General features: G+C 44.0%; 1 protein-coding gene and 1 non-coding gene across 2 annotated transcripts in view; both read right to left on the reverse strand.

Moving 5' to 3' along the window:
• Nucleotides 1-3,503: 3,503 nt before the first annotated feature.
• Trnas-cga lies at nt 3,504-3,578 on the reverse strand. Its single transcript has one exon. It is a non-coding gene; the product is annotated as a tRNA-Ser (tRNA).
• A 2,408-nt stretch (nt 3,579-5,986) lies between these two features.
• LOC124605761 (15-hydroxyprostaglandin dehydrogenase [NAD(+)]-like) overlaps nt 5,987-21,850 on the reverse strand; it is an 83,964-nt gene continuing 68,100 nt past the window's right edge. Inside the window, exons 6-7 of the mRNA XM_047137646.1 lie at nt 14,599-14,756; nt 5,987-6,174 (exon numbers count right to left, since the gene is read on the reverse strand). Of these exons, the coding sequence (XP_046993602.1) occupies nt 6,057-6,174; nt 14,599-14,756 (276 nt within the window). The 3' untranslated portion in view covers nt 5,987-6,056. The remainder of the gene's footprint in view (nt 6,175-14,598; nt 14,757-21,850) is intronic.

Below are 21,850 nucleotides of genomic sequence, written 5' to 3' on the forward strand. Positions count from 1 at the left end.
CAGTGGGGCCAATGGAACTGCACGATATGGCTGCCCAAATCATCAGCCATTCCCCCCCAAGTTTCACTCTTGGGACGTAAGCTCGGTCGGGAGGGGAAATATTTGGAACGAGACTCGTCCGACCAAATTACTTTCTTCCACTGCTCCATAGACTAGGTTTTGTGGTTTAGAGAACCCCGTTTTCCTGTTAGAAGCATTTGCCTGACTGGTGAGTTGATATGAAATTCCAGCTTGCCGTGCGACTCCCTGCTCGTGGAGCTCCGTTTGTGTTGGTGCTGATAGGATTCGCGAGTGAGATATTCAGTTCTACAGACCTTGGGGCTTTCGACCTCCTATTTTTCGTCACAACCGTCTTCAACGACCGTCTGCCAGGATCACTCAGCACACGCTTTCGCCCGCATTGTGACTTCACATCTACATCTGCATCAAACATGGATACTCTGCAAATCACATTTAAGTGCCTGTCAGAGAGTTCATCGACCACCTTCACAATTCTCTATTATTCCAATCTCGTATAGTGCGCGGAAAGAATGAAGGCCAATATCTTTTCGTACGAGCTCTGATTTTCCTTATTTTATCGTGGTGATCCTTCCTCCCTATGTAGGTCGGTGTCAACAAAATATCTTCGCATTCGGAGGAGAAAGTTGGTGATTGGAATTTCTTGAGTAGATTCCGTCGCAACGAAAAACGCCTTTCTTTTAACAATTTCGAGCCCAAATCCTGTATCATTTCTGTGACACTCTCTCCCATATTTCGGGATAATACAAAACGTGCTGCCTTTCTTTGAACTTTTTCGATGTACTCCGTCAGTCCTCTCTGGTAAGGATCCCACACCGCACAGCAGTATTCTAAAAGAGGACGGACAAGCGTGTTGTAGGCAGTCTCCTTAGCAGGTCTGGTACATTTTCTACGTGTCCTGCCAATAAAACGCAGTATTTGGTTAGCCTTACCCACAACATTTTCTGTGTGTTCCTTCCAATTTAAGTTGTTCGTAATTGTAATACCTGAGTATTTAGTTGAATTTACGGCTTTCAGATTAGACTGATTTATCGTGTAACCGAAGTTTAACGAGTTCCTTTTAGCACTCGTATGGATGACCTCACACTTTTCGTTATTCAGGTTCAACTGCCATTTTTCATACCATTCAGATATTTTTTCTAAATCGTTTTGCAGTTCCTGTATCTACATTCTTCCTGTGTTCAGCCTGCTCCCTTTGTGACTGAAGGCCTTCTTGTGTTTTCCCGAGACCCTCTAACCTAAAAAACCGCCCAGTCCTCGCCACACAGCCCCTGATAACCGTGTAGCCGTCCCCTGCGTATAGTGGACACCTGACCTATTCAGCGGAACCCGAAATCCAACCACCCTTTGGCGAATGTCGAGGAATCTGCAGCCTACACGGTCGCAGAACTGTCTGAGCCTCTGATTCATACCCTCCACTCGGCTCTCTACCAGAGGTCCACAATCGGCCCTGTCGACTATGCTGCAAATGGTCAGCTCTGCTTTCATCTTGCAAGCAAGACTGGCAGCCTTTACCACTTCTGTTAGCCACTCGAAACCAGAGAGAACCTTTTCTGATCCAAAGTGACACACATCATTGGTACCGACGTGAGCAACCACCTACAGTTGCCTGCACCCTGTGCTCTTCGTGGCATCCGAAAGGACCCTTCCCACATCTGGAGTGACTCCACCCAGCATGCACACGGAGTGTACATTGGTTTTCTTACCCTTCTTGTCAGCCAAGTTCCTAAGGGGTCCCATAACGCACCTAACGTTGGAGCTCCCAACTGCCAATAATCCCACTTTCTTCAGTTGCCTGGATCTTGCAGGCTGAGTGGTTTCCACTGAAACAGGGCAGGCGACAGCATCTGGCTCAGCGACAGTGTCAGCCACAGACAGCACCTGGAACCTGTTTGTCAGACAAACCGGTAGGGCCTTACGTGCGGCCGCCTCGGAATTCTTTCGCCATCTGCTTCGTCCCGGGGCGACCTCCCACTCGACCACAGGTGAGGGGTTACCCTCAGTGCGAGCAGTAACTGGGCTGGCCACCGGTGAGGACCAATTGGAGGACTCTGAAGCGCTGGTCGTCCGTTGGATCCCCACGACCGGCCCACAACAGTGGTGCCCTTCCACTACAGCGTCAAGCTGTGTAACCGAAGCCATCACAGCCTGAAGCTTAGAGCGAAGTGTCACCAACTCGGCTCGCATTCGCACACTACACAGGTGCCGATCATGATCAAATACAACATTGCAACCTGAACGCTTATCCAGCATCTGCATTTATGCCACAGCATGAATTCCTCGCAGTGTTTCCATGCTTTTTCCAGCCACTATATACTGAGTTTTTGACCCGGCCCACAAGTCCCTTATCTTACACATTTTTCCTCCAAGTACCATTTTACGAGGCATGTTCGCCCCCGTGTTTGATTCTTTCAACTTGGTTTCACGGGAAACGCGTTTCCCACACTTACCTTTCTACGTTGCACATGCATACCCTAGTAGAAATTATTCTTTTGTAACAAATTTTCGGTAATACAGATAAGCTGACGCTGACGCAGTTCTCCGAAATATTCTGCAGCTCAGACGAAGTAAATGCGTTCACCACACAAGTTCTATGTTTTCAAGCTCTGGTAACAACCGAAAAAAAATTTGTCCACGACGCAAAAATATTTGAGCGTCTTAGTCAATGTAATCAAAATATTTTCCTATTTATGTCACACATTTTGACACTCGAAAAATCACTCATCAAAACTTGTAGTGTAGTTTCCGTTGACACAGAATCATGAAATTTGGCAGGAAGCGATGTTTCACAATAAGTAAAGTACAGTAAAGTAAACAGAATGAGATTTTCACTCTGCAGCGGAGTGTGCGCTGATATGAAACTTCCTGGCAGATTAAAACTGTGTGCCCGACCGAGACTCGAACTCGCGACCTTTGCCTTTCGCGGGCAAGTGCTCTACCAACTGAGCTACCGAAGCACGACTCACAGCCGGTACTCACAGCTTTACTTCTGCCAGTACCTCGTCTCCTACCTTCCAAACTTTACAGAAGCCCTCGTGCGAACCTTGCAGAACTAGCACTCCTGAAAGAAAGGTTATTGCAGAGACATGGCTTAGCCACAGCCTGGGCGATGTTTCCAGAATGAGATTTTCACTCTGCAGCGGAGTGTGCGCTGATATGAAACTTCCTAGCAGATTAAAACTGTGTGCCCGACCGAGACTCGAACTCGCGACCTTTGCCTTTCGCGGGCAAGTGCTCTACCAACTGAGCTACCGAAGCACGACTCACGCCAGGTACTCACAGCTTTACTTCTGCCAGTACCTCGTCTCCTACCTTCCAAACTTTACAGAAGCCCTCCTGCGAACCTTGCAGAACTAGCACTCCTGAAAGAAAGGATATTGCGGAGACATGGCTTAGCCACAGCCTGGGGGATGTTTCCAGAATGAGATTTTCACTCTGCAGCGGAGTGTGCGCTGATATGAAACTTCCTGGCAGATTAAAACTGTGTGCCCGACCGAGACTCGAACTCGGGACCTTTGCCTTTCGCGGGCAAGCGCTCTACCAACTGAGCTACCGAAGCACGACTCACACCCGGTACTCACAGCTTTACTTCTGCCAGTACCTCGTCTCCTACCTTCCAAACTTTACAGAAGCTCTCCTGCGAACCTTGCAGAACTAGCACTCCTGAAAGAAAGGATATTGCGGAGACATGGCTTAGCCACAGCCTGGCGGATGTTTCCAGAATGCGATTTTCACTCTGTAGCGGAGTGTGCGCTGATATGAAACTTCCTGGCAGATTAAAACTGTGTGCCCGATTGAGACTCGAACTCGGGACCTTTGCCTTTCGCGGGCAAGTGCTCTACCAACTGAGCTACCGAAGAACGACTCACGGCAGGTACTCACAGCTTTACTTCTGCCAGTATCTCGTCTCCTACCTTCCAAACTTTACAGAAGCTCTCCTGCGAACCTTGCAGAACTAGCACTCCTGAAAGAAAGGATATTGTGGTGTCACCGCCAGACACCACACTTGCTAGGTGGTAGTTTTAAATCGGCCGCGGTCCATTAGTACATGTCGGACCCGCGTGTCGCCACTGTGTGATCGCAGACCGAGCGCCACCACAAGGCAGGTCTCGAGATACGGACTAGCACTCGCCCTAGTTGTACGGACGACGTAGTTAGCGATGCACACTGAGGAAGCCTCGCTCATTTGCAGAGCAAATAGTTAGAATAGCCTTCAGCTAAGTCAATGGCTACGACCTAGCAAGGCGCCATTAATAACATTGCAGGTATCTAAAGAGTCTCACTTGTATCGCCACAATCTCCAGATGTACCAAAAGGATGGATTAAAGTTAAGTATTCCAGAAGCTACGTTCTTTTCTTTATAGAATTCATTACGTATCCTGTTTCAGACCTCCCGCCATCCTGCTTTAGCTTAGCGCGTGCCTTTCGGCTTCCTCTCGTTGTGTCTAGGCTGTCTTGTCTAGACACAACAGATATTGCGGAGACATGGCTTAGCCACATCCTGGGGGATGTTTCCAGATTGAGATTTTCACTCTGCAGCGGAGTGTGCGCTGATATGAAACTTCCTGGCAGATTAAAACTGTGTGCCCGACCGAGTAGTAAGTAAAGTAATGTAAAAAAAATGTGAACAATTATTAAATTGTAACAATATCACATAAAAATATATTTTTGCCATTAGAACACACATTGCATTATCTTCCTTCTTTTCGTATGTCCAGGATAGTGTGAGGAACTCCAATCGAGATTATGATATGGTCTTCTGTTTCCCAGGACCGATATCGTGGAAGTATCTCATCAAAAATAGGCAAAAATGGTTTAGAATCCCGATTCCCAAGATGGATGATCTGTTATATAGGACTATATATTGCACGGAACCATCAGTGCACATGTCCTACTCGCACTAGGATACCTTTCTCCTCTGCTGTTGTGGGTGTGGACATCATTTTTCTTCTCAAGTTGTGATTGAACAGCTAATACATGTACCGCGACGGTGCAGTTAAAGTGCCAAGCTCACTGAACACGACACAAGAAACCCAGATGACCACTACTCTTACTGCTCGCTTTTGTGCTATCAATACTTTCTTTTTAAGTGATGAGTTACACTAGGAAGTGATTCCATAAGATATTATTGAATGGAAATATGTACTGTATATCAGGCGACTGATTCGTTTGCTTCCAAGATAAGCAATTGTACGAAAGGCAAAGGTAGCTGAACTTATCTATCTGAGAAGCTCGGTAATACGCTTTTTTTTTCAGCTCAAGCTTATATCATTATTTACACCCAAGAATTTGGGTCAACCTAGCCTGATTAGTGAGTGTTTTTTTATGTCCTACATCAACTGTTGGTATAACTCTATTTGTTCTATAGAACTGCATATAGTTTGTTTCCTTAAAAATTTTAGGGAATGTCCATTTTGACGGAATCACTCAATAACTTTTTGACAAACATAATTAACAATTACTTGTTGCTTTCTTTCTGATGGGATTTATTATAACTCTGGTTCGTCAGCAAAAAGTAACAGTTCTGCTTGATGAATTTCAAGTGGAAGATCATTCACATACATAAGGATTAGGAGTGGACCCAAAATTGAACCCTGTGGGACTCCCTTTGTAATTTCTCTCCACTTATTAAGATTTTCTCAACTTCCAGCGTTGTTTGAACAATTTTTTGCACACATTATTCATTGTAACACTCTATGATGGTCACTTGAAATAGGGATTAAAACTCTTAAACATTATTTCACAACAAGTCGCAGTCTATAGCCAAGAAGAGTTTTATGGACATTGGGAACAGCTGCAAAAGATTGTGCACTCGACAGGATAACCTTTGTGAATGAGTTTAACCTCAAACAACGTTTCTCATTCTAGGAAACAATTCTCACATGGTCTCGAGGAGCCAGATGTGCCAGAGCAGCGGGTAAGTCCAGTGGGTGGCAACTTCAGAGAGTAACTCTTATTGCTGCATGAGTCTTCACTCAAATCACCTATACTTTATTCATGGTAATGTGACGTGTACAAAATGACATGTAGAACAGTCCTTATTGGACGAGCCGCTGGTAGACTATCTCCTTGATGATCTTGTTGTTGGCCACCCAGACGGAGCCCGACTTGCCCTCTTGGATGACAGTCATCAGCCCCTCGGCGATGAAATCAGGCCTGCAAAGAGAACACACACACACACACACACACGTCATTAAATTGTTCAAAAAGAATGCAGCATAATAAGTAACAAAATCTGTAATTCCAACATCCACATGTAATTAAGTATTGGCTGATAATTACAAGTGGAATCATTTCATTCCTGTGGAGTATGCTTCAGAAGTGGAGTAGCCATAAACAGCAACAAGGCTAGGTTAAATATGTGCTCCAGCGAAGTGACAAAATCACTATACAGGGTGTTACAAAAAGGTATAGCCAACCTTTCAGGAAACATTCCTCGCACACAATGAAAGAAAATATGTTATGTGGACATGTGTCCGGAAATGCTTACTTTTCATGTTAGAGCTCATTTTATTACTTCTCTTCAAATCACGTTAGTCATGGAATGGAAACACACAGCAACAGAACGTACCAGCGTGACTTCAAACACTTTGTTACAGGAAATGTTCAAAATGTCCTCCGTTAGCGAGGATACATGCATCCACCCTCCGTCGCATGGAATCCCTGATGCGCTGATGCAGCCCTGGAGAATGTCGTATTGTATCACAGCCGTCCACAATACGAGCACGAAGAGTCTCTACATTTGGTACTGGGGTTGCGTAGACAAGAGGTTTCAAATGCCCCCATAAATGAAAGTCAAGAGGGTTGAGGTCAGGAGAGCGTGGAGGCCATGGAATTGGTCTGCCTCTACCAATGCATCGGTCACCGAATTTGTTGTTGAGAAGCGTACGAACACTTCGACTGAAATGTGCAGGAGCTCCATCGTGCATGAACCACATGTTGTGTCGTACCTCTAAAGGCACATGTTCCAGCAGCACAAGTAGAGTATCCCGTATGAAACAGTGATAACGTGCTCCATTGAGCGTAGGTGGAAGAACATACTGACGAAACTAAAATGAGCTCTAATATGGAAATTAAGCGTTTCCGGACACATGTCCACATAACATCTTTTCTTTATTTGTGTGTGAGGAATGTTTCCTGAAAGTTTGGCCGTACCTTTTTGTGACACCCTGTATATAATGGACAAATACGACCACGAACCACAGCACAGCACCTGGCTTTCTAGCTTTTGTAACAATTTATTACCTATCTTATTCATATAATTTTTGGGCAAGAGTTTCTGGTTAGGGCACATCAGGTTAAATTTGGAGATTGGAGACTTGCCATCTTCATGCGCATCAGTAATTAACAGGATGTGGTCTTACTGTAGACACATCTATACGTTGCTTAGTTTTAAAAAAACTAAAGAAAATAAATTAATGAAGTAAAATTAGTTCCTATTTTAGTACAAAACAGAAAGGTGATAGTCCGTGTACTGAAACCAGTCCCCCACGTACGTTAATCGTTGTTTACTTTTACTATTTTGCTTTCAAAGTATCAGAGTTCCTAAATGCATGCACAACGCGGCCCACAGTTCTGACATCAGGTTTATCGCCACTCACGTTGCTGGTACTCCTCATTAGTTTCATCTTTCTTTAGTCTCCTCTCACGACATATTCTGTGCTCAGTAGAATCTTCATGCCGATCAACAGATCCTATAAGTCCTCCACACCTTCAGTGAATGTTGTCGGTGGTCTCCCGTCACTCGTGTTTCAACTTGAATGTGATAGATGATCTTGTCATTCATTTCCGTCATTCCTTCATTAATATACAGGTTGAACGGTAAGGGACGGAAGGCAGCGATGCCACCGTACACACTTTTCAAACCAACCGCTTCCCTGTTGGCCTTCTTATTGTTCCCTCTTCACTCTCCTACATGTTATACAGGGTGTCCGTAAAGTCCGATTACCATCTTAAATAAATCATAACTTGGGGAAACTTTTAAAAATAGAGGAACGTGATTTTTTTAGCAGCTACCAAAGTTTCTTTCCTTTGTACTGTTCTCGGGTCTCCAACCGGGTTCAGTCGTTTTGAAACCACGATATTTCGAGAGCGTTCCTTGCCGTCATCTTCAGGTGATACGTACAGGTATCACCTGAAGAGAACGGCAAGGAACGCTGTTGAAATATCGTGATTTGAAAACTACTGCACCCTGTTGGAGACCCGAGAACAGTACAAACAGTTAATTCGCCGGGAAAGCCTAAGATCACACAAAGTTTCTTTTCCTGTGCCATCTCTCGCACATTTGACTTGGACTCCATCAAACAAGAGACACACCTGGATATGGCCCAAAGTGTCGTGTCATACGCTGAATCCAAGTCTGTGGGAACGATACTGCGGAATGATCAACGCCAGTGTGGGAAGACACAAAATGTAGAAACAACCATAATGTGGTGGTTAAAAAGCAATAAAGAGACAGGCCGCGTTCAACATCTTTCTCGAAGTGGGCCTCCCCTGTGTCTCACGCAGGTGTCAAGGTGTCAATAGAGGACAAACTTCATTTCCACACAGCGCCCCCCCCCCCCTCTCCCCCCCTTCCCCTGAACTCAAAACGTCGTACTTCATGCGAATTGTAGAAAGAACGATCAATTGGCATTAAGTATTACAAAAGCAGTTAGGCCTTCTTGCACACAAAATGCAAATGCTCCAAGCATTACAGCGGAACGCTCGTCCTGTGCGGTATGCATTCGCGTTTTCCAGGCTAGCCCCTATAGACGCTGACAATGACTACCTGGAAAAGTGCCTGTTTCCAGATGAAGTAATGATCTACATTTGTGGACATGTGAATTGGCACAGTGTCAGGATTAGGGGCTCCGAAAACCATGATCCATCGGGCATTATGAATGAGCAAACTTCGATTAAGTACGCAGCCCTGCTGAATAACTTTTTTTTTTGAAGCAGCGTCCAGACTCATTTGCTTCTACTTCTCGTTTCTGATTCTGGAGTGTTACACATTTATACTTCTTAACTGGGCCAGTGTTTACGCCATTGCTTTGGTGGCCCTTAATTAGGCTTAGCTACTATTCGGCATGTTCGCAGCTCGTGGTCTTGCGATAGCGTTCTCGCTTCCCGCGAAAGGGTTCGATTCCCGGCGGGGTCAGGGATTTTCCCTGCCTCGAGATGACTGGGTGTTGTTGTGTTGTCTTCATCATCGTTCCCCATTGCGGTCGGAGGAAGGCAACGCCAAACCACTTCTGCTAGGACCTTGCCTAATCGGCGGTGCGGGTATCCCGGATCGTCCCCTACGCTCCTCGGAGTATGAGACATCATCATCACCATCATCATCATCATCACTATCACTGTCACTATACAGCACATGCCTATCTCCCATAGTGAGGATCGCGAGGTCCACCCAGTTTATTTTACATAGCTCTGAAATGTCCTCTTTTAATAGAAGTTTATATATTTTCAAGTTTTTATACTATGACTACGGCGCATTATTGTGCGTCATTATCTCTGTCCTCATTAAATTAAAATTTTCCTATCTTTCATAATATAAATTTTGTTTCAACTCTTATCTTATGTAAACCTCACTGAGTCGTCACCTTTAAGTTAGCAAGTTTTGAATTGCTCTTACTTTTAATGTGTCCCTTTAGTGCTAGTGAAGCTAGGTATTAACTGGTTCAGAAGTTTCTGACAGTGTACACTGTAAGGATTTGCTACTTTCCATTTTATTCAGTTCCATTTTACCCAGTAGCGAGATGCTTGTTAGTAGGAGTGGCACATGTGTATGTTCTTTCAACTCATGACAGTGGTAAGTTATTCCTCGTATGTATCCTCGCTAAACAAAAAATGAGCATGTTGCTCGTGGAAAGGCAAAAATTTTGATTGCGTTTTAAGGTTTACACATAAATTTAATGTCGCCGGCTTCCAGATAGTTTTACTACAGTTCCGTACTGGCCCTATTCAATATGTTCCTTACGACTCATAACGTACTTTTAACGCGCTTCACGTAACTTTCTATGTAATTTTTATAAACGTAGACCAGTAACTCAAATTGTGAACGGCCGGGCTAGATGGCCGCGCGTTCTTCTACCCGTCAACAGATGGCAATAGTTTTGCCACTCTGGTTTACCAGCTTGCTTCCCCCTTCGTGTACTCTACTCCGTGCTCTGCTCTCGCCAGTGATATTTCTAAACCCAGGCAGTCGTCCGTAGTATTTTCTGGTGTCACTTTGCCATTGACTTATATTCTGCCGCACCCAACCCGACCGTTGTTTTATAAAATGTTATATGTAACTTCTTTTCTGTTTTATATACATATATGTGCTACTGCTTGTAAAAACTATTACTAGCTCCGGTCTCTTGTTTATTTTCAGTATAATACCGGACGATGAGTCTGCAAGAACCCGAAACCGGTCGCGTTTTAACTACTGAAAAATAAAAACAACTTTACGTCTGAAGCGGTATTTTCGACCTCTGCTATAATGTTCAGTTGCGGATGTTCCTCCAGCAGGATTGTTTGTTGAAATGCAGTGTAGTTATGGGGACGGCGGATCTTACAGGCACGGTCGGGAAAAACAACTGAACAGGGAAGGGAGTTCCCTTGTTAGAAACCTTCGGTGTACAGAGCTTTAAAACCGCGATGACAATCTAAAACGGTAAAAAAATCTCGAGTGTAATCTTTCTCAAAATTCGTCAAGCTAAAAATAATTCTGGGTGTCGGTAGGAGCCAGTGTGGAGACCCGCTGCATCCTTGGCGTAAAACGTTAAAATCAACAATACTCATCTCCAGAAGGCAGTCATTCCCATGAATCCCACAGTGCCTCGTTATCCGGTGTCTAGCACGAAGGAGCCTTCCCATCAGTGACCGAGGGACAGTATGGCACGCAGGTTTGTACAGCGTGGACAGTGCTTTATAGCCCTGTCGCAAGATGAGTAGTCATCGTGTGATGTGAAGTGGAGGAATGGGCGAAGGTGAACAACTGTAGAGGGAGACCGAAGTTTGTATACAGTAAATAGATTGAAGAATGCCTAAGGATTTGAACATGGGAATTATCTGCCCGTTACATAAAAAAGGGGACAAGTCAGAATGTAGCAATTATCGTGGAATCACTCTCTTGAATGTAACATATAAGATATTTAGTAAAATTTTAGCCTCCATACTTGAAGGAATGATAGAAAGGATATTGGCGTACTATCAGGCCGGATTTAGGAGGAGCAGATCCAACGATGGATCAGATATTTTTATTAAGACAAGTGGTAGAGAAGTTTTACGAGTATGACAAGCAACTACATCAGTTGTACATTGATTTTAAGCAAGCGTACGGCAGTCTACACAGGAAGAAAATTATACAGATCATGAAAGAATTTAGAATCCCACTAAAACTGGTCAATTTAACAGAAATGACAATTAAAGCAACAGTGTGTAAAGTAAGAATAGAGCAAGAACTGTCTGATGAATTCCAAGCACAGAGGGGGCTACGATAGGGAGATGTGATCTCTACAATGCTATTTAATTTAGTTTTAGAAAAGGAGATGCGGCAAATGCTGATAAACTCAGGAAGAACAATACTTAATCGGCAAGTTCAAGTGGTAGCATATGCAGACGACGTAGCATTAATGGCAAGGAGTGTAAAGGGCACTAAAGGGGAACTATGATACGTTAGAGGAAGCAGCAAGAGAAGTAGGTTTAGAAGTAAACATTAACAAAGCAAAGTATATGGTGATGGGGGAACCCAATATAAACGGACAAAAGAATTCAATAGTAATGAATGGGAAAGAATATGAAAGACTGAAAACATTTAAATATTAAGTTCTGTAATAACGGAGGACAATAAAGTAGCAGTAGAAATTCAAGAAAGGATAGCGAGTGAAAATCGTTGCTATTTTGCCTTGCAGAATGTATTTAATTCCAGGAATTTTAGTAGGAATCAAAATGTACACGACCATATTAAGACCTATAGTAATGTATGGATCAGAAGTTTGGGTATTGACAGTTAACGAGGAGAACTGGTTGTTGAGATGGGAAAGAAAGATACTGAGAAGGATTGTCGGAGCAGTGAGAGAGGAAAATGACTGGAGAGTAAGGACAAATGTAGAACCACAAACACTTTTTAGATAGGTGGATATTTTTGTTAAAATAAAGCAGGGACGAATAAATCGTGCAGTACATGTAAAGAGAATGCTAGAAATTCGGAGTGTCAAGAAAGTTTTCATGGGAAAACCTGGCGGAAGACGGAGAAGAGGTAGATCCAAGAAAGGTGGCTGGACGAGAGGGAAGAAGATCTAAAGGTGATGGGAATAAGAAATAAGAGAAGGAAGGCGATGGACGGAGAATAATGGAGGCGGGTAGTACAGGAGGCCAAGGTTCTTCAAGGACTGTAGAACCAACGAAGAAGAAGAAAAAATAGATTGACGTGGATGTCGGTAGCAGTAGTTATTCAGGGATGAAAAGGCTTCCCGCGGATAAACTAGCGTGGACAGCTGCACCAAACCAGCCGGACTTAAGACCAAATCAACACGTACGTTGTGTGTACTAACATACCGGGTGATCAAAAAGTCTGGCCGAGCGGTTCTAGGCGCTTCAGTCTGGAACCGCGCGATCTCTACGGTAGCAGGTTCGAATCCTGCCTCGGGCATGGATGTGTGTGATGTCCTTAGGTTAGTTAGGTTTAAGTAGTTCTAAGTTCTAGGGGACTGATGACCTCAGATGTTGAGTCCTATAGTTCTCAGAGCCATTTGAACCATTTGATCAAAAAGTCAGTATAAATCTGAAAACTGAATTAATCACGGAATAATGTAGATAGAGAAGTACAAATTGACACACATGCTTGGAATGACATGGGGTTTTATTAGAACAAAAAAAAATACAAAAGTTCAAATAATGTCTGACACATGGTGCTTCATCTGATCAGAATAGCAATAATAAGCATAACAAAGTAAGACAAAGCAAAGATGATGTTCTTTACAGGCAATGCTCAATATGTCCACCATCATTCCTCAACAATAGCTGTAGTCAAGGAATAATGTTGTGAACAGCACTGTAAAGCATGTCCGGAGTTATGGTGAGGCATTGGCGTCGGATGTTGTCTTTCAGCATCCCTAGAGATGTCGGTCGATCACGATACACTTGCAACTTCAGGTAACCCCAAAGCCAATAATCGCACGGACTGAGGTCTGGGGACCTGGGAGGCCAAGCATGACGAAAGTGGCGGGTGAGCACACGATCACCACCAAACGACGCGCGCAAGAGATCTTTCACGCGTCTAGCAATATGGGGTGGAGCGCCATCCTGCATAAACATCGTACGTTCCAGCAGGTGTTTATCAGCCAGGTTGGGGATTATGCGATCTGTAACACATCGGCGTACCTCTCACCCGTCACGGTAGCAATTACAAAACAAGAATCACGTATTTCCTCGAAGAAAAAAGACCCGATAACGGTAGACATGGTAAATCCAACCCATACCGTGACTTTCTCGTCGTGCAACGGAGTTTCCACGACAGTTCTAGGATTTTCAGTAGCCCAAATTCTGCAGTTGTTGGCGTTGACAGACCCTCCGAGCGTGAAATGAGCTTCGTCGGTCCAGAACACGTTACTCAACCAATCGTCATCTTCCGCCATCTTTTGAAACGCCCACACTGCAAATGCCCTTCGCTTCACTAAATCGCCAGGTAACAGTTCATGATGCCGGCCGGAGTGGCCGAGCGGTTAAAGGCGCTACAGTCTGGAACCGCACGACCGCTACGGTCGCAGGTTCGAATCCTGCCTCGGGCATGGATGTGTGTGATGTCCTTAGGTTAGTTAGGTTTAAGTAGTTCTAAGTTCTAGGGGACTTATGACCACAGCAGTGGAGTCCCATAGTGCTCAGAGCCATTTGAACCATCTGAACAGTTCATGATGCCGATTAATTTTGTACGCATAGCATCGGAGGGTCAATGAAAACCAGACAATAGTGTATGGAATGCCGGTGCGACGTGCGACTGCACGAGCGCTAACTTCGTCGTGCATGGACGAACCCGCTACAGTCTCCATTTTTTCCTGAACTGTCTCAGCAGCATTACGTCTTGTGCTCGGTCGGCCACTACGGGGTCTATCGTCTAAACAACCCGTGGCTTCGAACTTGGAAATCATTCTCGCCACAGCTGCATTTGTCAACGGACCTTTACCCGTTCGAATCCCCTTCCTATGGCGATAGGATCGTAACGCTGAACTAGCACATTCCCCATTCTGATAATACAGCTTCACTAAAAGCGCCTTTTCAGGTAATGTCAACATGCTGCGACTGCTGGCGCATCTGATTCTCTCTCTCATTACAGCTCCTTTTATACACGATTGTCATCCGCAGTCACTGACTTTTTGCTGTCCAGCGCCACATTTTTTTTCTAATAAAACCCCATGACATTCCAAGCATGTGTGTCAATTTTTACCTCTCTATCTACATTATCCCGTGATTTATTACATTTTCAAATTTATACTGACTTTTTGATCAAACGGTACGTTTGTTCAAGCCATCAGACTTTGTATAAATGTTGCATGGTACTGGCTGCAGGTCAGTACACTAAACGCAAGTAAAATTGAAGAAGAAAATGGTACGTGCGTGCAGAGGCCTCCGTAGGAGGATGTCACGTCGATCATCGACTGCCGGGCGTAGTCGTGTAGGCAGTGCTGGACGGCGTCTCTCCCAAGCGGAGTGTCCGTAGGCCCCGGGCACAGCGCCACCACCCTCACGCCAGTCTCATTCACGTGCAGCTCGTCCTGGAACACAACACAACACGACACGTCACAGGCCCACCTCCTGTGTATGGTTCAAATGGCTCTGAGCACTATGGGACTCAACTGCTGAGGTCATTAGTCCCCTAGAACTTAGAACTAGTTAAACCTAACTAACCTAAGGACATCACAAACATCCATGCCCGAGGCAGGATTCGAACCTGCGACCGTAGCGGTCTTGCGGTTCCAGACTGCAGCGCCTTTAACCGCACGGCCACTTCGGCCGGCCCTCCTGTGTAGTCGGGCACTGTGTCAATGGTGATATGTCAGAATTTTGGGTCAGGGCGCACTATAAAAATGCCAGCTCACGAAACAACTTGCGGGGGGCGGGGAGTGGGGGGAAATTATGGGAACTCCAAAACACAACATACACTACTGGCCATTAAAACTGCTACACCAAGAAGAAATGCAGATGATAAACGGGACAAATATATTATTGGACAAATATATTATACTAGAACTAACATGTGATTACATTTTAACGCAATTCGGGTGCATAGATCCTGAAAAATCAGTACCCAGAACAACCGCCTCTAGCCGTAATAACGGCCTTGATACGCCTGGGCATTGAGTCAAACAGAGCTTGGATGGCGTGTACAGGTACAGCTGCCCATGCACTTTCAACGCCGTAGTAGAGTAGTGACTGGCCTACTGTGATGAGCCAGTTGCTCGGCCACCCTTCACCAGACGTTTTCAATTGGTGAGAGATCTGGAGAATGTGCCGGCCAGGGCAGCAGTCGAACATTTTCTGTATCCAGAAAGACCTGTACAGGACTTGCAACATGCGGTTGTGCATTATCCTGCTGAAATGTAGGGTTTCGCAGGGATCGAATGAAGGGTAGAGCCACGGGTCGTAACACGTCTGAAATGTAACGTCCAAAGTTTAGAGAGCCATCAGTGCGAACGAGAGGTGACCTAGACGGGTAACCAATGGCACCCCATACCATCACGCCAGTATGGCGGTGACGAATACACGCTTCCAACGTGCGTTCACCGCGATTTCGCCAAACACGGATGCGACCATCATGTGCTGCAAACAGAACCTGGCTTCATCCGAAAAAAATGACGTTTTGCCATTCGTGCACCATCGCAGGCGCCCCTGTCTGTGATGCAGCGTCCAGGGTAACCGCAGCCATGGTCTCCGAGCTGATAGTCCGTGCTGCTGCAAACGTCGTCCAACTGTTCGTGCAGATGGTTCTTGTCTTGCAAATGTCTCCATCTGTTGACTCAGGGATCGAGACGTGGCAGCCCGATCCGTTACAGCCATGCGGATAAGATGCCTGTCATCTCGACTGCTAGTGATACGAGGCCGTTGGGATCTAGCACGGCGTTCCGTATTACCCTCCTGAACCCACCGATTCCATATTCTGCTAACGGTCAGTGGATCTCGACCAACGCGAGCAGCAATGTCGCGATGCGATAAACTGCAATCGCGATAGGGTACAATCCGACCTTTATCAAAGTCGGAAACTTGATGGTACGCATTTCTCCTCCTTACACGAGGCATCACAACAACGTTTCACCAGGCAACGCCGGTCTACTGCTGTTTGTGTATGAGAAATCGGTTGGAAACTTTCGTCATGTCAGCACGTTGTAGGTGTCGCCACCGGTGCCAACCTTGTGTGAATCCTCTGAAAAGCTAATCATTTGCATATCAGAGCATCTTCTTCCTGTCGGTTAAATTTCGCGTCTGTAGGACGTTACCTTCGTGGTGTAGCAATTTTATTGGCCAATAGTGTATTACCACACCTATAAAAAATAGCATCCAGTCGTCTCAGATTGGATAAACACAGGTTCTGGATAGTTTTCAAGAGAGTCGTATACCAGAGGTGGACAGGTATCACGCATGTTACTCTCCAAACTAGACCACAAAGGCTGAATAATAATGAGATCTAGTGATGGTCATGGCTAGGAAAGATGTCATAATTCATCCTTGTGCTCACAAGACCTGTCCTAGACAATGTGAGCTGTTTGAACAGGGGCCTTGTCGTCTTGGATCACACAACCGCCACTGGCAACTAACGTTGTACGATGGGATGGACCTGTACAGGCAAAATGGTCACACAGTTCTTGGCAATAATTCGACGTTCCAGGGCAACCACGGAATACCACGATAGTGCTGCCCAAATCATCACCGAATCTGCGCCATGTATCGCTCTCCGGACGCAAACTCGACCAGAAGTTGGAAACAGTGTGAAGCAAGACTCATTCGACCAAACGGCTTTCTTCCATTGCCCCATAGTCCAGATATTACGACTTTCGCACCACGGTTTCGTATTAACGGTGTAAGACGTATATATTTCTATTGTCAAACCACAATTTATGAGAGATGTTTGTATTGTATTAATAGGATTAAGTAGGAATAATTAATATTCGTCATTTTGGAAATAATTGTGGTAGCAGGGAATGTCTGCACCAAAGTATTGTTGGCGGGAGAGACCGCACATTGATATAATTTTAAAAAAGGCGGGAGAGACCGCGTATGGATACATTTTAAGAAAAGAGCGGGAAAGACCGCGCGTTGATACATTTTGTAATGGTAGCAGGGATTGTCTGCACTAGAAAGCACTGTTGGCAGGAGAGGCCGCGTTCGTAGGAAGTCAGTAGTAAGCGAAATGTGAAGAGAGTCGGTAGCAGATCTGAAGCGAGAGGTTGAGAGGAGCGGTGTGCCTGCCAGCCACCAGCTATGTTTACAAGAGATTATAAACGGATGTACAGAGACATCAGCTAACTATTATCATAAGAGGAACTAACATTATTGAATTATTTTTTTTAAGAAACTCAAGACTACTGAAGGTATGTTTGCGCAATGCTATTTGTAAGATTATTTTAAAAAGTAAGTCCCATTTGAACGTTTGTAAAATCATTTCATTACCAACAGTAAATATTTGAAGAATCGTTTCCAGAATATAATTAATTTTTTCCAGAAATACTGCATTACTGATTACAATCCCTCCCAAAAACCATCAACGAAAAACTTTGCAAAATTTTATTGTAGTCAAGAAAAAGTTTAACTATGAATTACGTAACTTCAGTCAAATTAATTAAAGAATAACGTCAGCTTTGCTATTAAAGAATAACGTCAGCTTTGCTAATAAATACAGCCACTTATGACAGTCCATCAACAGCTAATAGAGTATAGTAAAACAGAGTAAGTATATTCATGTCGCAGTTCGACGTAGCAGTCAGATGGCGATCCAGCAACAGTAAAAAAGGTAAGGAACAGTTTTGGGCTATTGTAGGTAACGACTGAGGGCCACGACGACGACACATTCTATGTTTCATCGAAGTAATCAGCAAATCACTTTTAATAAGCAGCATTTAAATTTGTATGCGAAGATTGCACTTATTAATATTGAGAAAGAGAATTAATTTCAAAGGGAAGATTTCACTTGTTATTATTATGCAAGAGATAGAATTCATAAAGGAACGTACTCAGCTTTCTTGATTTTTGTAAGTGGTAGTCGTACATTAATATACATCCAATGTCTAATAATGAATCATAATAACTATGAGACGCCCATTTTAGGTTCGATGATAATTATTGGTTTAGATAGTAAGCTATTTGCCGCTCTTATTATTTTGCTAAAATGTGTTTGAAATACGTTGCAAACTATATTGCTACATAATTATTAAAAAATGATTGAATCTGTTGAAGTAATATATTCACTGGTTCCTGAAGTCATTTTATCCAGTGTAATGTGATACTCCATTGGGGTGGGGTGGGGTGGGGGGGGGGAGGGCTGTAACCCCCATAGCCCTCCCCACTTGCCACCGCCCCTGTTCCTCTTCAATGACGGTCCGTCACGATCACTCAATATACTCTTTCGTTAGCGCTGTGACTTTGTAGACCATATGTTAAGCCTTCCCTGTATGTGGTATAAATCGATAAGCGCCTCTTGAAACACCAAACATTTCGGCTCCAGTGCTTACAGAAGGATCCCACATATGAGCAAAAACAATTTGTCCACGTTCGAATTCACTCAGCTCAGAAATAACGCAATCACAACTACATACAGCGCTGCATGGCCACCACTGACACTTGCAATGTGTTCAGAGCATTGCAAAGAAGGTGCTGTTCGTAGTCAAATACAACAGCGCAACCTAGAGGCTTGGCTAACATCTGCATATACACGGTGTTAGGGATACCTTTACTGATGACTGAGGACAGTATAGTGAACAACATTCTTTAACTATTTACTTCATCTGAAGAGTAGTATACTTTTAGGTTGGTTAGTACCTCCAAGTGTGTATGGCAACAGCAAACCATTAATGCTTATTTTCCCTGGACCAGTAGGTCAGTTGTTGAAGCATTGACATGTGATCGCAAAACGGTTAGTTTTTAGTCTATACTGACAGGTGTATTCCGCAGTGCAGTTAAGAGTGTGCATAAAACATCACGTGCTAAATTACATAACGTGTTTGCGAGAAGACTATTAAATCTGAGAAAAAGCAGGTAACACGCTGAAGTGGGTATATCCTAAGGTGCCAATGATCACAATATCTGCACACATACTGCTATCTACCTGTCTTCTGAAGCATGAGTTTCTAGCAGTGTGCAGGGCTCCCATACTTTGCACCGACCTCTCTATAACGACCGCTCCTCTCTAATGGCTCGAAGGGACATTCGGTAGACAGCATTAAGGCGATGAAATCTGTAGCTGGATCTCGGTGGGAAGCAGACCCTTACATTAACTTGATGATGAACAAACGCCTAGGCGACTCCGTCATCAATTATGGATGTTCCTTACAACACTACACTGCTAAACATGCTTCATAAACTAGACGTGGTACAATTCCGACGCCTGCAGATATGCCTAGGAGAAAAGTGAGCTGCTACTACGAACGCCTTACTGGTAGAAGCTGCATAACTTCCACTGTCAATATTTGGTGAGGAAATTAGTTTACTGCAAGAGTTCGCAGCCCAATAGTACATTCACCGCCTGGGAGGCAATCTTCCGCTCATAATGTTTACACCGGAAATCAGGGAGCTTTCCGCCCTGCTACTGGCAGCATTAGATTCACAATGAGTGCGTACCACTGACTGATGTATTCAGATTGCTACATAACCCCATTGGGAAAGCCATTCGGATAGCGGTTGGAAAAGCTTGGTATTCACTACTACAGTTTTATGAAAAATTACTTTGCGCAATCAATTCAAACTTCAGTACTTACGTTGCTGACCACACTTTATTCACAAGTGTACTCGTGTTTATAGATGACCTTGACGCTCAATCTCTGTATCACAGTAGAATGAGTCGCAATATTTCACAGATAACTGTTACTGTGTATCATAACATGCCATCTGGTACGGCATTCGTCTGTAGCACGATATATAAAATGTAATAGTCGTATTGGTTCTTGCTTTTCCTCCGATACTGGTTGCAAACCGAATCCGGTCGGAATGAATGTGTAAAATTGAATACAGCGAAGTTAACATGCATTTTTAAAAACATTTACACGGCTTTTTACTCTGTTTATTATAAGGTATAGTTTCTGCAAACCAATTTACAAAACAGAGCAGATCGCTCACAAGTTATATTGTATAACATTTCCAGAGAATTGTTATCAGTCAGCGGACATCAACAGATTCAACTCGATATTATCTTCTGATAATCTCGGCGTCAAGGGCTGTAAATAATAACCACTCATCAGTGATGAAAATGCCCGTAACTTGATGCCCAAACCATAATATGTGAGCTTTGGAGGAATGGAAGAAAGTCATTTGGTTGGAAGAGCCTTGTTTCACACTAATTCTAGCTTCTGCCCGAGTTTACGTCCTGGGAGTGAAAAACTGCGCGCGGATACGGCGATGGTTAGGGGCAACAGTTTTCTTATTAGTTTTGGTTATGTTGACAAAACTAAAACTTTTTGACAAACGGATTCTTTTGAGCCCTCAGGTCTTCTGACTGGTCTTATGCAGCCCGACACAAATTCCTCTCCTGTGGCAACCTCTCCATCTCGAGTAGCACTTGCAAACTACGTCCTCAGTTATTTGCTGGATGTATTCCAATCTCTGTCTTCCTCTACAATTTTTATCCTCTACAGCTCCCTCTAGTACCATGGAAGTAATTCCCAGATGTCTTAACAGATGTGCTATCATCCCGCCCCTTCTCCTTGTCATTTTTTTTCCACGTATTACTTTTCTCTCCAATTCTGCGCAGAACCTCCTCATTCCTTACCTTATCAGTCCACCTACTTTTCAACATTCGTCTGTAGCACCACATCTCAAATGCTTTGATTCTCTTCTGTTCCGGTTTTCCCACAGTCCATGTTTCACTAGCACACAATTCTGTGTTCCAGACGTACGTTCTCAGAATTTGTTCCTGAGATTAAGGCCTGTGTTTGATACTAGTAGACCTCTCTTGGCCAGGAATGCCCTTTTTGCACTGCTAGTCTGCTTTTGATGTACTCCTTACTCTGTGCGTCACTGGTTGTTTTGCTGCCTAGGTATTAGACTTCCTTAACTTCATCTACTTCGTGATCATCAATCCTGATGTTAAGTTTCTCGCTATTCTCATTTCCGCTACTTCTCATTATTTTCGTCTTACTTCGATTTACTCTGCATTTAATAATGGAATTGCATTCTTAATGTTACAACCTTTGCTCTTAATTTCACAGAAGGTTGTTTTGGCTTTCCTATACGCTGAGTCAGCCCTCCCGACAATCATTTCTTTTTCGATTTCTTCACATTTTTCATGCAGCCATTTCGTCTTAGCTTCCCTGCACTTCCTATTTATTTCATTCCTCAACGACTAGTATTTCTGTATTCCTGAGTTTCCCGTAACATTTTTGTACTTCCTCCTTTCGTAAACCAACTGAAGTATTTTCTGTTACCCATGGCTTCTTCGCAGCTACCTTTTTTATACGTATGTTTTTCTTTCCAACTTCTGTGATCGCCCTTTATATAGATGTCCATTCCTCTTCAACTGTACTGCCTACTGAGCTATTCCTTATTGCTGTATCAATAGTCTTAGTGATCTTTAAGCGTATTTCGTCGTTCCTTAGTACTTCCATATCCCACTTCTTTGTGTATTAATTCTACCTGACTAATCTCTTAAGCTTCAGCCTAATCTCCA

Source organism: Schistocerca americana, chromosome 3, assembly GCF_021461395.2.
Source record: "Schistocerca americana isolate TAMUIC-IGC-003095 chromosome 3, iqSchAmer2.1, whole genome shotgun sequence".
Lineage (NCBI taxonomy): Eukaryota > Metazoa > Arthropoda > Insecta > Orthoptera > Acrididae > Schistocerca > Schistocerca americana.